Genomic DNA, 16,952 nt, shown 5'->3' with positions numbered 1-16,952 from the left:
GTATATTTGAAAGTTGCTAAGAGAGTAGATCTTTAAAGTCCCCATCATGAGGGAAAAAATTAAATTAAAAAATAAATAAACAAATAAATAAATATACTAAAAATTAGAAGTTCTCTAAAGAAAAAGCAGGATTGGAAGTTAGAGTTCGAATGGAGAGGTGAGTGGCTATTTTAGATTGGGTGGTTAGAGAATCCTCTAAAGAGATACCACTTGAGTAAGGTATTGTCAAGGTAGTTATTACCAGCTGTTATAACATTTAGCCTCAAAATCTCAGTAGTTTAATGGAATAAAAATTTGTTTCTCACCCAGAGTTTGAGGTAGCTCTCTAGAATGGGTTTCCTCCAAGCAGTGACTAAGGAATCCAGGTTCTTCCACATTGTAGCCCAACAACTTGAAATCCTTTGCTTTTAGCTTTGGGTGTTGGGGAAGAAAGTTTGGAAGATTATGCAGCATGTTTTAGGGATCAGGCCTGGACTTTAGTCAATGTTCAGTTGACTAAAACTCTGTCACTTTTCCCAGCCTCCCTTGCAGAAGGTTAGGCAAATGTAGTCTTCCTATGTGCTTGGGATGAAGAAGGGGTGAGAACATAGCTTTTGCCATAGGCAGAAAATGAAGGACAAAATGTAAAGGTCTAGGAGAAAATCTGGAGAAACAGCTTTTAGACCAAGGGAATAGAAAGTATAGAGACCCTCAGGAGGAAACAGTTTGCATATTTGAGGAACATCAAGAAGTTGAGTAAGGCTGGATTACAATGACTAAGGGGAGAGTAGCCAAAGATGTTGTCAGAAAGACAGAGGAGGCTAAATCATATCAAATCTCATATGCAATGGTGAGAACTTAGGTTTTCATCCTAGGTGCGAGAGGAAAGCACTGAGAGGTTTGAGCAAGGCTGTGGCTTGATCTGATTTATATTTTTAAAAGATTGCTCTAACTGCTACCCCAAGTAGAACACAGCAGGGAACATGAGTGGATGTAGGGAGACCAGTTAAGCCATTTCAGTAGTCTAGGTGAGAGATCATTGCGGGCCATACTAGAGTGGTAGATTTGAAGGTGGAGGAAAGTACTTGAATGCCAAATATATTTTGAAAGTATAGATGATGAAATTGCTATTGTAAATTAAAAAGGAAACAGTGATAATTCCTATGCTATAGCTACTGGATGAATGATGATGCCATTTACTGAGACTGAGAGTAGGGAAGGAGGAGTTGGAGGCAAGAAAAAAGAGTTTTAGATATATTAAGTTTGAGATGGCTATTAGACATTCAAGTGGAGAAGTCAGGTGGCTACTCAGATATCCAGGTCTGGAGTATAGGGGAGAGGTTGAGACTGGAAGTTTAATTTGGGATGATATCACCTAGAGAGACGGTAAAAAGAAGAGAAAGGAGGTAAGGAACTGAACCCTGGAACAACGTCAACATTAGAGGCTAAAAGATGAGGAAAAATCAGCACTTGAGAAGGAAGAGGAGTGGCTGGCCAGTAGAATAGGAAAAAATGTAGGATAGTTGTATCCAAAAACCCAAGCAAAGAAAGTTTTTAAGGAAGAGGATGTGATTTACTGTTACAGAGCTTAAGAGATGTTGATTAAGATGAGGACTGGGAAATTACCATTGGATTTGATTATTAGAACTTGTTAGTGACTTTGATGAAGGTTGTCTCATTGGAGTGGTGATGACAAAAGTCTGAGCGATGTGGGTTCAGGAAGTAAAAATAAAATGAGGAAATAGAGAAAATTATTTCAGGATGATCCCCATTAATGGAAACAGAGAAATGGAGTAGCTGTAAGAATCAAGGAAGAGGTTTTATTTTGGGATGGGATATGTTTCACCAGGTTTACCTGTTTATCTACTAATGGGAACTCCTAAGCTATTTGATTATTTGGAGACTAATTGGAAGCAGCACATGATAGGTTCCTAAGTACATTAAAAGTATATTGAGAAACATGGACTTTTAATCATTAAGGGACTGTTTTCAACTATAAAATAATGAGGGTTAGTCTAAATGAGCTTAAGCTCTGACATTTGAGATTCCATGATTATCCAGTATGTGTTTCTCTGGGCCTCTCAGGCACTTTTTGTTCACCTATAATGGCATCTTTATTGGTTGTTAGTACTTCATTACTAATGTCACAGTTACCTCAGAGTCCCAAAGCTGTTTACTGACGTTGGAATACAGTGTCCAGTCTGCCAAAGCCTACACGTTAGCTGCCTCCATGACTGGAGGAAAAATGGACTCTGTTTCCCTTCTGCTTTCCAAATCTGGTGCAAGTATATATTATTCATAGAAGCTAAATTATGTCTAGACCCTGGTAGCAAAAAAGTTTGGGTAATATAGTTTTCAGGCTTTCATCCCTTGTTATACAGGGGAAGAGCAAAAAGGGGGCAGGAAGAGATAATTGCCAGTAGAGAATTCCACACAGCTGGTAAAATGGGCTTTATGAAAAATTAGATGAAAATTATTGGCCTAAATGAGTTTTTTGCCTTATCTTTTGACATATTAAATTAAGAAGTCATAAAAATTCTAAATGTATAGGCTCCAAGTAACAAAGTTTCAAAAACATAATGCAAAAAAGTGACAGAACTAAAGGGAAAAACAGATAAATCTGCAACATAATTGGAGATTTTAATATCTTTCTCATTTCTATGTAAATGTCTGTCTCACTTTTTTTTGCTGATTGTGACCTTTTGCTAAATCCACATAGCTAAAAATGCTGAAGTTCATAGCCAAGTTTTCAGAAGTCCCTTTGTTTATTGGTGTAAATCTTGGATAGGTAAATGGCATATTCAATTGCCGTTTGCCTGATGTCTCTGTAACTCAGCTTTCCTTAAAGCCTACCCACTCATTTCTGAGCCTAGAGAAAGAAGTCTGGCTTCTTTCAGACTTCTCTGCTAATTTCATGTGTGCCAAAGTAGCAAAATCATTTAAAATTCATCAGTTATTTAATCTGTTTATTTTAAATTTTATATTTATCCACTAGCTGTAGTTTAATTTTGGCTTGATTTACTACTTACTTGATAAGCATATCAGTAAATACAGTACTTCATTATTTAAAAGTATTTGTTTTTCTTTTCATTTTATCTGTGCTTTTTATTTTTGTTTAACACATTTTTAAACTTACTATATGTAAGACTGACATTAGATTTTCATAAAATTAGACCCTTGACTTGTTACAGAGCCAGAAATTGGAAGCCCTCTATTCATCCCTGCATATTGGTTCCATCTACCACCAAACAAAATTGTTCCCTCTTCTCTTCCCATAACCCTTTGTATATTCTTCTATTTTAGCATCACATTATATCATTTCTACATATCTGTCTTCCCAGTTAAACTGCAAGCTTCTAGAGGGCAAAAGTCAAATGTTAAATTCTGTAGCACCAGTACATGTAGTAGGCACTCTATGAAAGTTTGATTGCTGAAGGAAGGATGGATGGATATTGTAATGAACAAATGCTAGTAATCTTAAGATTAAACAGTTATTCAAGTCACTGTTTGACAGGGTAATAATAAGGTCACTTCCTAATATAATAATTGGTAATGTGCTCTTGAACTCTGATACTCTTATAAAACTTTTTTGAAGATCAGCTTACAAAACTGCTGGGGTATATAAGAAGGCATAGTGCAAAGCAGGTGCTATATGGAAGACAGGTTTCCAGTGTAGTCTACGTGGACCACTAATGGTTCCAGATTGGACTGTTCTCTGGCCAAGAATCATTGATGAGATATCTTTATGATGGATTAGTCCACAGGTGTATTTAGGCATGAAGATCTTTGTGTTTAACTCAGTAAACAATAAGATCTAGTTTCATTATGGACCTTTCATAATTCAGGAAATTTTCATTCAGAAAATAATTATTTTAGACAAACGTAAGTTGTTATATGTTCAGTAATACTTGTATGACTTGGTGATAAAACTTGGACTAAGTTTTTGAGTTTTTTTTTTTTTTTTTTTTTTTTTTTTGCGGTACGCTGGCCTGTCACTGTTGTGGCCTCTCCCGTTGTGGAGCACAGGCTCCGGACGCACAGGCTCAGCGGCCATGGCTCACGGGCACAGCCGCTCCGCGGAACGTGGGATCTTCCCAGACCAGGGCACAGACCCGTGTCCCCTGCATCAGCAGGCAGACTCTCAACCACTGCGCCACCAGGGAAGTCCTGAGCTATTTCTTTAATCTTTGTGGGGAGTGCCTTAAATGTCTTACTGTCCGTAAGACACATCTCTCAGCCCAGAATGTGACCAAACGAGTTCTAATTTCTGTATTGGTGTTTAGCTATGTGAACTTAATATGTCAGTATATTCATGAAAACAACTTTACGGGGACTTCCCTGATGGTGCAGTGGTTAAGAATCTGCCTGCCAGTGCAGGGGACATGGGTTCGATCCCTGGTCTGGGAAGATCCCACATGCCATGGAGCAACTAAGCCTGTGCGCCACAGCTAGTGAACTTGTGCACCACAACTACTGAAGCCAGTGTGCCTAGAGCCTGTGCTCCGCAACAAGAGAAGCCACCGCAATGAGAAGCCCATGCACCGCAACGAAGAGTAGCCCCTGCTCTCTGCAACTAGAGAAAGCCTGTACACAGCAACGAAGACCCAAAGCAGCCAAAAAAAAAAAACCCAAACAAACTTTATGAATACTTTAATGAAGTTAGTAAACGTAGAATGAGTCAATATAGGAAGCTTTTCATATAATTACATTATATGACATCTAACCATTTTTTATCTTTCAGGGTGCCCTGGAACAGGGCTCAAATTCTCAGCTCATGGCTGTCCAATACACAGAGACCACTAGTATCAGGTAAGAAAGTGTGGAAGCTCTTGGCTAAGGAATTTTCTTATTTATTTATCTATCTATTTATTTATTTATTCATTCATTCATTCATTCACTCACTCACTCACTCACTCACTCACCTGCTCTGGGTCTTAGTTGTGGCATATGGGATCTTCGTTGTAGCATGTGGGATGTAGTTCCCTGACCAGGGATCGAACCCGGGCCCCCTGCATTGGGATCTTGGAGTCTTAACCACTGGACCACCAGGGGGGTCCCAGGAATTTTAAATACCTAGGATTTCAGTAAGGTTGAAATACACACTTCTCTTCCATCTTAAACTTGTTCTCATCATTATCTTGTAGAAATAGATAATTCAGATATATGTAGAAACTAACAGTTCTCTGTAACCAGAATATTTCATTCATTTACTATGTATATTTAAAAAATATTCATATTATTTCTTCATTAGTTAAAAATGTTTTTAATCTCTGTACCTTCCTCTCAAGTTTGCTGTGAACCTGAAACTGTTATTTAAAAAATAATCTTTAAAAAATGTTTTAAAGTGAATTATAGTTGACCTTCCTTATTCATATATTCCATATTTATGAATCTGCTTACTTGCAAAAATTTATTTCTACCCCCAAAATCAATACTGAAAGTGCTGTCATGGTCATTTGCATTCCCCAAAGTTTAACAAAGCAATACTTCGCCTTCCTGTTTCAGCTCTCATACTGTAAACAGTTGTCCTTTTTGAGGTCTATTTAGTGCCATATTTTTCACATTTTATGATTTTTGCTTGTGAATTCTTCCTTTAAAATGGCCCCCAAGCATAGTACTGAAGTGCTGCCTAGTGTTCATAAGCTTGAGAAAGCTGTATTGTGCCATGTGGAGAAAATACACGTTAGAAAGCTTCATTCATGCATGAGATATGGTGCTGTTGACTGTGAGTTCAGTGTTAATGAGTGAACAGCATTTGTTAAAGAAGGTGTCTTTAAATAGAAACACATAAAACAGGGTTATATATTGATCAGTTGATAAAAATGCTGTAACTGAGAGAGCCTCATCCACCAGAGGGCAGACAGCAGAAGCAAGAAGAACTACAATCCTGCAGCCTGTGGAACAAAAACGATATTCATAGAAAGATAGACAAGATGAAAAGGCAGAGGGCTATGTACCAGATGAAGGAACAAGATAAAGCCCCAGAAAAACAACTAAATGAAGTGGAGATAGGCAACCTTCCAGAAAAAAAATTCAGAATAATGATAGTGAAGATGATCCAGGACCCCAGAAAAAGAATGGAGGCAAAGATCAAGAAGGTGCAAGAAATGTTCAACAAAGACCCAGAAGACCCAAACAAACAGAGGTGAACAATACAATAACTGAAATAAAAACTACACTAGAAGGAATCAATAGCAGGATAACTGAGGCAGAAGAATGGATAAGTGACCTGAAAGACAGAATGGTGGAATTCACTGCCATGGAAGAGAATAAAGAAAAAAGGATGAAAAGGAATGAAGACAGCCTAAGAGACCTCTGGGATAACATTAAATGCAACGACATTCGCATTATAGGGGTCCCAGAAGGAGAAGAGAGAGAGAAAGGACCCGAGAAAATATTTGAAGAGATTATAGTCGAAAACTTCCCTAACATGGGAAAGGAAATAGCCACTCAAGTCCAGGAAGCGTAGCGAGTCCCATACAGGATAAACCCAAGAAGAAACAAGCTGAGACACATAGTAATCAAATTGGCAAAAATTAAAGACAAAGAAAAATTATTGAAAGCAGCAAGGGAAAAATGACAAATAATGTACAAGGGAACTCCCATAAGGTTAACAGCTGATTTCTCAGCAGAAACTCTACAAGCAAGAAGGGAGTGGCATGATATACTTACAGTGATGAAAGAGAAGAACCTACAACCAAGATTACTCTTCCCGGCAAGGATCTCATTCAGAATTGATGGAGAAATCAAAAGCTTTACAGACAAGCAAAAGCTAAGAGAATTCAGCACCACCAAACCAGCTCTACAACAAATGCTAAAGGAACTTCTCTAAGTGGGAAACACAAGAGAAGAAAAGGAACTACAAAAGCAAACCCCAAACAATTAAAAAAATGGTCATAGGAACATACATATTGATAATTACCTTAAACGTGAATGGATTAAATGCTCCAACCAAAAGACACAGGCTTGCTGAATGGATACAAAAACAAGACCCATATATATGCTGTCTACAAGAGACCCAGTTCAGACCTAGGGATACATTCAGATTAAAAGTGAGGGGATGGAAAAAGATATTCCATGCAAATGGAAATCAAAAGAAAGCTGGAGTAGCAATTCTCATATCAGATAAAATAGACTTTAAAATAAAGAATGTTAAAAGAGACAAGGAACAACACTATATAATGATCAAGGGATCAATCCAAGAAGAAGGTATAACAATTGTAAATACACATGCACCCAACATAGGAGGACCTCAATACACAAGGCAACTGCTAACAGCTATAAAAGAGGAAATCTACAGTAACATACTAATAGTGGGAGACCTTAACACCTCACTTACACCAATGGACAGATCGTCTAAACAAAAAATTAATAAGGAAACAGAAGCTTTAAATGACACAATAGACCAGATAGATTTAATTGGCATTTATAGGACATTCCATCCCAAAACAGCAGATTACACTTTCTTCTCAAGTGCACACGGAACATTCTCCAGGAGAGATCACATCTTGGGTCACAAATCAAGCCTCAGTAAATTTAAGAAAACTGAAATCGTATCAAGCATCTTTTCTGACCACAACGCCATGAGATTAGAAATGAATTACGGGGGAAAAAACGTAAAAAATACAAACACATGGAGGCTAAACAATACATTACTAAATAACCAAGAGATCACTGAAGAAATCAAAGAGGAAATCAAAAAATACCTAGACACAAATGATAATGAAAACACGACGATCCAAAACCTATGGGATGCAGCAAAAGCACTTCTAAGAAGGAAGTTCATATATACAAGCCTACCTCAAGAAACAAGAAAAATCTCAAATAAACAATCTAACCTTACACCTAAAGGAACTAGAGAAAGAAAAACGAACAAAGCCCAAAGTTAGCAGAAGGAAAGAAATCATAAAGATCAGAGCAGGAATAAATGAAATAGAAACAAAGAAACGAAAGCTAAGATCAATAAAACTAAAAGCTGGTTCTTTGAGAAGATAAACAAAATTGATAAACCATTAGCCAGACTCATCAAGAAAAAGAGGGAGAGGACTCAAATCAATAAAATTAGAAATGAAAAAGGAAAAGTTACCACAGACACTGCAGAAATACAAAGCATCCTAAGAGACTACTACAAGCAACTCTATGCCAATAAAATGGACAACCTGGAAGAAATGGACAAATTCTTCGAAAGGTATAACCTTCCAAGACTGAACCAGGAAGAAATAGAAAATATGAACAGACCAATCACAAGTAATGAAATTGAAACTGTGATTAAAAGTCTTCCAACAAACAAAAGTCCAGGACTAGATGGCTTCACAGGAGAATTCTATCAAACATTTAGAGAAGAGCTAACACCCATCCTTCTCAAACTCTTCCAAAAAATTCCAGAGGAAGGAACACTTCCAAACACATTCTGTGAGGCCACCATCACCCTGATACCAAAACCAGACAAAGATACTACAAAAAGAAAATTACAGACCAATATCACTGATGAATATAGATGTAAAAATCCTCAACAAAATTCTAGCAAACAGAATCCAACAACACATTAAAAGGATCATATACCAAGATCAAGTGGGATTTATCCCAGGGATGCAGGGATTCTTCAATATATGCAAATCAATCAATGTGATACACCATATTAACAAACTGAAGAATAAAAACCATATGATCATCTCAATACATGCAGAAAAAACTTTTGACAAAATTTGACACCCATTTATCATAAAAACTCCAGAAAGTGGGCATAGAGGGAACCTGCCTCAACATAACAAAGGCCATATATGACAAACCCACAGCAAACATCATTCTCAATGGTGAAAAACTGAAAGCATTTTCTCTAAGATCAGGAACAAGACAAGGATGTCCACTCTCACCATTATTATTCAACATAGTTTTGGAAGTTTTAGCCACAGCAATCAGAGAAGAAAAAGAAATACAAATTGGAAAAGAAGAAGTAAAACTGTCACTGTTTGCAGATGACATGATACTATACATAGAGAATCCTAAAGATGCCCCCAGAAAACTACTAGAGCTAATCAATGAATTTGGTAAAGTTGCAGGATTCAAAATTAATGCACAGAAACCTCTTGCATTCCTATACACTAATGATGAAAAATCTGAAAGAGAAATTAAGGAAACACTCCCATTTACCATTGCAGCAGAAAGAATAAAATACCTAGGAATAAACCTACCTAGGGAGACAAAATACCTGTATGCAGAAAACTATAAGACACTGATAAAAGAAATTAAAGGTGATACAAAAAGATGGAGAGATATACCATGTTCTTGGATTGGAAGAATCAACATTGTGAAAATGACTATACTACCCAAAGCAATCTACAGATTCAATGCAATCCCTATCAAATTACCAATGGCATTTTTTACAGAACTAGAACAAAAAATCTTAAAATTTGTATGGAGACCTGAAAGACCCTGAAGAGCAAAAGCAGTCTTGAGGGATAAAAACGGAGATGGAGGAATCAGACTCCCTGACTTCAGACTATACTACAAAGCTACAGTAATCAACACAATATGGTATTGGCACAAAAACAGAAACATAGCTCAATGGAACAGCATAGAAAGGCCAGAGATAAACCCACGCACCTATGGTCAACTAATCTATGACAAAGGAGGCAAAGATATACAATGGAGAAAAGACAGTCTCTTCAATAAGTGGTGCTGGGAAAACTGGACAGCTACATGTAAAAGAATGAAATTAGAACACTCCCTAACACCATACACAAAAATAAACTCAAAATGGATTAGAGACCTAAGTGTAAGACTGGATACTATAAAACTGTTAGAGGAAAGCATAGGAAGAACACTCTTTGACAGAAATCACAGCAAGATCTTTTTTGATCCATGTCCTAGTGTAATGGAAATAAAAACAAAAATAAATGGGACCTAAGAAAACGTGAAAGCTTTTGCATAGCAAAGGAAACTACAAACAAGACAAAAAGACAACCCTCAGAATGGGAGAAAATATTTTCAAACAAATCAACAGACCCAGGATTAATCTCCAAAATATATAAACAGCTCATGCAGCTCAATATTAAAAAAACAAACAACCGAAATCAAAAATGGGCAGAAGACCTAAATAGACATTTCTCCAAAGAAGACATACAGATGGCCAAGAAGCACATGAAAAGCTGCTCGACATCAGGTAATTATTAGAGGAATGCAAATTAGAACTACAATGAGGTATCACCTCACACCAATTAGAATGGGCATCACCAGAAAATCTATAAACAACAAATGCTGGAGAGGGTGTGGAGAAAAAGGAGCCCTCTTGTACTGTTGGTGGGAATGTAAATTGATAACAGCCACGATGGAGAACAGTATGAAGGTTCCTTCAGAAACTAAAAATAGAATTACCATATGACCCAGCAATCCCAGTACTGGGCATATACCCAGAGAAATCCATAATGCAAAAAGGCACATGCACCCCAATGTTCATTGCAGCACTATTTACAATAGCCAGGTCATGGAAGCAACCTAAATGCCCATCGACAGACAAATGGGTAGAGAAGTTGTGGTACGTATATACAATGGAATATTACTCAGCCATAAAAAGGAGCGAAACTGGGCCATTTGTTGCGACGTGGATGGCTCTAGAGACTGTCATACAGAGTGAAGTAAGTCAGAAAGAGTAAAACAAATATCGTATATTATCGCATATATGTGGAGCCAGAAAAATGGTACAGATGAACCAGTTTGCAGGGCAGAAATTGAGACACAGATGTAGAGAACAAACGTATGGACACCAAGGGGGGAAAGCGGCAGAGCGGTGGTGGTGGTGGTGGGATGAATTGGGCGATTGGGATTGACATTTATACACTGATGTGTATAAAATTGATGACTAATAAGAACCTGTTGTATAAAAAAATAAATTTTAAAAATTCAGGGAAAAAAAATGCTGTAACTAAGCCTTCACAGGAACCTAACCTGTATTTCCCTTAGGAGAATGGTTCAGTGTTTGCTAATTCAGTGTTTGCACTGACTTTATAGGACTATAACTACCATAAATAATAAGAATTGACTGTATATTCAAAGTATTACAGTCAGAGATGGCCTCTTGAGCATGTGAAATTATTTCAAAGGAAGTTCTTATGACTCAGTTATAATTTCCTTTTAGGTCAATCTTGCCCTCTTAAGTTAATAAAAGTTTGATTGAAGACATAAAAGAATATGATTTTTCTTTTTGAAGAAAAATGAAGTGTTTTTTTTTAACTCTAACTTTTGGGTGTTGGCTTATTGTGCTAAACAATAAAAGACCCTGAAAATATTATTAAGAACTATATTAATATCATTTGAGTATATCTTTTGGGATAAGATGTGCTCTGAGGTATTATAATTTTAGTTATAATTTTACCAAGGCACTGACTTGGTACTTTTAATATCTATGGCTAGCAGTTGTTGAGTGACTCCCATGGAAGAGGACCCATGCTTGGTACTAACATCTCTGACCCCAGTAACAGTCCTGAAAGGTTTATGTGGTTACCCTCATTTTATTGATGAGGAAACTGAGGTTCCTCAGAGATTGATTTCCCCAAGAATATCCAGTTGAGAGGTGGAGCAGGAATTCAGAGCCAGGTGTATTTGTTTCCAAATCCTAAGTGCTTTTCACCTTTCACACAGCCTCATAGACAAGTGCACCTTCACACATTTGACAGAACGGTGAAAGATAACTTTTCCTCAGACTTAATTTATGTTACCAAAATTTTAAAATCATGCAAACCAATGCAGAAATCTATTTTCTGGTACTTCTATTTTTTTTACATGCTTTGCAATGCACTTGACTGGTACATTTTAGAGCCTTGATACAGAAATGAGAGTTTTGTCTTTAGTGAATTGGATCTTACAAATATCCTGACCTTGAGCTTTTCAAAATGTTACTATAAAAATTGCTGCCAAAATACTACTAATATTTTGGTTGAGAGAGATTCTTATAATTCAGAATGGGAAGCATTTTTGAGAGGATAGAAATTTATTAGTTAAAGAACACTTTGCCACTTTGCCATTTTCTTACTTCGGCAGGAACTCAGGGAGTGAGCTACAGGTGTATTATGCTTCACCCAGAAGTTATCAAGACTTTTTTGAAGCCATCCACAGAAGGGGAGACACGTTTTATGTTGTGTCGTTTCGAAGGGTAAGTTCACTTTGAAAGAATAAAAGAAATAGTTTTGAATACCTGCTATATATGAGGCACTGAGCTGAATGCTGTGGAAGATAAAAAGATATGAGAGATAGGAAGCAATATAAAATAAACTGTATGAGTGGAACAGCCTAAGTGCTATAATACAAGCTTGATTTTGAGCTGTTCAGCATTATGAAGTGGAAACATGGAGTTGGTGCCAGGCAATATTTAGAAAATATAAGCTGCTTATTGATTTTTATTCTTTGTTTGTTTATAACCAACATATTATTTGTTTGTTTATAACCAGTGGAGAAGTATAAACATAAAAATGTCTTTTTAGGCTCTATTCCTGAGACTTTCTATCCCTCTTTTCTCTGTCCTTCATCAAGCATTTACTCTTGCTAGTGAAGAATGTGTAAGATAATCAGTTAGCTTATACAAAAGTAAATGTTTATACGAGCACTTTTGAATGTTACAAATGTGAGACTAAATGGGGAAAAAATGCATAGCTTACTTTCATTCCATCTGCTTTTCCTCTAAAATGAAAATACATTCTTCATAGAGTTGCCATATGAATATCTCGGTTACAGGGCTGTATGTTAAACCAGTTACACATGAATGAATTCGAATTCCTTGGTAGTTTGTATCCTAGGCTTTTCTTTTTCTTTTTTTAAAAGGATGTAGAGAGTGTATGATAGAAATAAGCATATGCTAACAATAAACGATTCATTCTCTGACTATCGTCACCACTCACTGTTACTGAAATTCTCAGTTAACTCAATGCTTTTCCTAAGGTATAAATATCTAGCAGCTCAGAATTTTGGACCAGAGAACTTTGACACTTGAAGATTAGGGAAACCAAACATTTCATGTGTTTTTAGTTATTAATCAAATATGTTAGGAGATTTGGAATACTATAGTGATGGTATCTCATGATTTCTGCCTTTTCTCAAAAATTTCTTGTGTTCAGCCTATTCTCTCAGACATAGCTGGTATATTTCTGTACTGTGCCAGCCTCCAAGTTCATTTTCAGCAGCAAGGGGGCAGCTGAGAACAGGGTTTCAGCAAGGCTCCAACTGTATTGGCTGACCAGAGCTTAGTATTAGCTTTGGATTGACACAATCATGTTTAAAGTTGGCAGGGGTTGGGGGGTGGGAGTAAACTTTTTTTTTTTTTTTTTTTGCGGTACGTGGGCCTCTCACTGTTGTGGCCTCTTCTGTTGTGGAGCACAGGCTCCGGACACGCAGGCTCAGCAGCCATGGCTCACAGGCCCAGCCGCTCCGTGGCATGTGGGATCCTCCCAGACCGGGGCACGAACCCACGTCCCCTGCATCGGCAGGCAGACTCTCAACCACTGTGCCACCAGAGAAGCCCGGGAGTAAACTTTTTAAGATGGGATCCAGCACTACGAAGAAGAGACTTGATACATGTTAAAATGAATGTGTTGAAGTATATGTTATGGAAGTTACCACAAAAGAATATTTTTAACACTGAAATAGCTGCATACATTTTCTTAGGTTTGGGATAATTTCTCTATTATTTGATGAAAACAGAACAGCATATATTAAAAGTAGCAATTGTCAAGCCACAGATTGACCTTATGACTAGTAACATTTTTCTAGGGAAGAGAACAAGTATTTGTTATGAAGAAAATTATCCTAGCCTTAAAGGGACTGTATTTTTACAAAGGAAGATGAATGGTGTCCTTTTTTTTTTTTTTTGCGGTACGCAGACCTCTCACTGCTGTGGCCTTTCCCGCTGCGGAGCACAGGCTCCAGACGTGCAGGCCCAGCGGCCATGGCTCACGGGCCCAGCCGCTCCGCGGCATGTGGGATCCTCCTAGACCGGGGCACGAACCCGCGTCCCCTGCATCGGCAGGCGGACTCCCAACCACTGCGCCACCAGGGAAGCCTGAATGGTGTTCTTTTTTAAAATAAATGCATTACGTTTCTTGCATTTGTAAAAGCTACTTCTCATTAGTTTGCTGTGAAAAGTGCTACTAGAAAATTATTTATCACCCTCCCTCCAATCCCTCCAAATCCAAACAGCATTCTCCTGTTTAAGAAAACTGTTAGGACTCTCTTTCACATTCTGTTTGAGTTTTTCATTTCCTAATTACTGATTTGTCATATCTTAGTGTTTTATATCAAGGTAAAGTGAGGATAAGCATGAACTTAACTAGATAACAGTAGTTAGAGAGAGACAGCATCCTTTTTCACTTTTTCTTTCTTTATTTTGTTTTAACAGTTGGGATAAGGAAGTTAATTTTATCATCATGACTATGAATAGTGTCATTGGACAGGAATTTGATTCTTAAATCCTGGATTGTTCTTTTTGTTCTTGCTAAAATGAAAATGAAAGACATAATGATCTCATGCTTAGTTTTTTTTTCATTTTTCCATATAAAATATTCTAACAGTTTCATCAAAAAGGCAAGTGACATCATTTCTTGTGTAGAAAGATGTAGACTTTTTCTTTCATTTAGGCTCTTAATTTCATTGACAGAAATTATTGTAATTGATACTGTGCGATTACATTAGAAATTAAGAAATATAGGGATTCTCATGCCTCAAGGTTTTGCTTAGTATAAACCAGACTTAACAGAGCCAATAAGCAAACCATGTGGTTTTATTGTATAATTGGACATGTGTTTAAAAAATATTTTAATATCTAAAAAAGTAGATGTAGCTATTGACTGTTTAGTATACCATTATTTAATAAACCAACTCTTATGCTTCATAGCTTGGAACGTACACTTGTCCTCATGGAAAATTGGAATAGTGGCTTGTTGTCACTCCTGATTCAACAGCAGCTCCAGTAATTCCATTTTAGTCTTTTTCACACATTGCTCATTCAGACTCCCTAAGCAGAAAGAGGATCTGATTATATATATAGTTGGGTAGAATTGCTGTGATAACCCTGGCTCATGATCCGTGGTCCATTCTTTTGTGACCGGGGAAATAGGGTTGATTTCATTAAATGTATTCTTTTGCTTTGTAAGCCAGCAGCTATGCAAAAGGAACAGCCTGGGCCACTCTTCTGAGAAAATGATTGTGGTGGGCCCTTAGAGCTTCATAAACTGTTTATTATGCTACACAACACCTGCTTTAAAAAAAAGTTCTTTCTTGTATTGGTCCCTAGTTGTTTGATATAAAAGGCTTGTCTTCTCATCTGTATCATAAGCCTCTGAAAGGCAGGAAGTGTCACGTGCTTTTTTATTACCACTCCTGACACTCAGCACAATGCTAGCCACTCAGTGCTTATTAAACAGAACAATTTTAGTTATGGTTCACTAAGAGATGTCACAGTGATGGAAGTTCATTGTTTTCCATAATCATTTAAAGGGTATGTTTACATGTTTTGCTTGGAGAAATTTAAATGTTTTACTGATCTAAGAAGTAACATAAACAGTGAAGTCCAGCAGAAAGTTCAGTTAGAGATGACCTGTCTTTTCTTTATTTATGGTTGTACTAGCCAGAGATGCATCAGCTTTGTGCTTGTTTCTGAATCTAAGCTTTAGAGCTAAAAAAAATCACCTTGGTGAAATGTTTGACTGTGAAATGTTTAATAGTCAATAGGGAGAACTTTGAGGTACTTGCATCCTCGTTTTTTTAATATTTGGCAGAGTCATTTGGGAGTGGATTGTTGTTAGACCTCACTGCTTTCTTTTGTGGAGAAGGGATGGTGTCTAGTATCTCTACAGATTCAAGCAGCATGAGCCAGAAACTTGAAACTTTGGACAAAGAATAGGAAAGATGCTAATTAACGCAGAAAGGTTGACTGGTGATGTTATTGGTTCAAAAGGTTTGCCAAAGGTTTATTCCCATGGAAGGCCATAATAGAGAGTTTCACAGAATGGCAATGATATTTTATAAATTAATGCCTAGGTTAATACCTAATACATGCTTGGAAGAATGGCATATTTTCTTAATGTATATTATTTATTTCTTAGAAAGTTTTATTTAGTATATATAACTTTATATAAAATCTTCAGAGGCAAGAGGAATTTCCTTAGAAATCAAAGGAAATTAGTTTATAAAGTCTACTTCAAAAGGATACAGCTTCTGTTGTTTTGGAACTTCACAACTTGAGTGTGCACATGGATCTTGGAGTTTGGCCATTTTCTTATCTCTGCTTTCATGGCCTTTTAGCCAGATTCTTTGTCTGGCTGGAAAAAAAAAACGTGACTAAATGAGTTTGGAAAGATACTTGCATTAAAAAGAAGTCTTATCTTAGAAGAGACTTTTTCAAAAACTTCTTTTAGAGGGCTTTTTCTAAATAATTGTTAGCTTACTTTGAGATTTACTCTTATCCAGGTCTTAGGCATATTGTAAAAAATAGAACAGAGTTGTCTGAGGATCCACTTAACCTGAGTTTACTTAATGATTACATCAGTAACATTATATATCCATTTTCTCTTTCATTTATATACAAATACAGACACCTTTAATGTATACGGCCATTATAGTTTACAAACCCCTTTCACATATATCATCTTGTTAGTTCCTTACATATAATAAAGTAAGTATTCCTAGTCCTGTTTTACAGATGGAAAAATTGAGGCACAGAGAGGTTAAGTAGCTTCTCTAAGGACACAAAAATGGCAAGCAGTAGAACTAGGGCAATAATTGAAGTGTTCTAATTTAATACAATGATTTTTTTCCTTTACATTCTGGTGCTGCATTTTTTTTTTTTTTTTTTTTTTTTTGCGGTACGCAGGCCTCTCAGTGTTGTGGCCTCTCCCGTTGCGGAGCACAGGTTCCAGACGCGCAGGCTCAGCGGCCATGGCTCACGGGCCCAGCCGCTCCGTGGCATGTGGGATCTTCCCGGACCAGAG

The 16,952-nt window shown here is 37.0% G+C and overlaps 1 protein-coding gene across 2 annotated transcripts in view; it reads left to right on the top strand.

Annotated features, from left to right (window-relative positions):
- The window catches only part of ATF6 (activating transcription factor 6), a 221,298-nt gene that overhangs the window by 86,119 nt on the left and 118,227 nt on the right, over positions 1–16,952 (top strand). For both annotated transcript variants that reach the window (XM_022565564.3, XM_089912087.1), the window contains exons 13-14: positions 4,721–4,788; positions 12,016–12,127. In XM_022565564.3, the coding sequence (XP_022421272.2) occupies positions 4,721–4,788; positions 12,016–12,127 (180 nt within the window). The remainder of the gene's footprint in view (positions 1–4,720; positions 4,789–12,015; positions 12,128–16,952) is intronic.

The sequence above is a fragment of the Delphinapterus leucas genome, chromosome 1 (assembly GCF_059928025.1).
Source record: "Delphinapterus leucas isolate spDelLeu-1000000601 "Yukka" chromosome 1, BTC_Dleu_Yukka2, whole genome shotgun sequence".
Lineage (NCBI taxonomy): Eukaryota > Metazoa > Chordata > Mammalia > Artiodactyla > Monodontidae > Delphinapterus > Delphinapterus leucas.
Note: the sequence above shows the minus strand (reverse complement) of the source record. Positions and strands in the feature narration are given on the sequence as shown.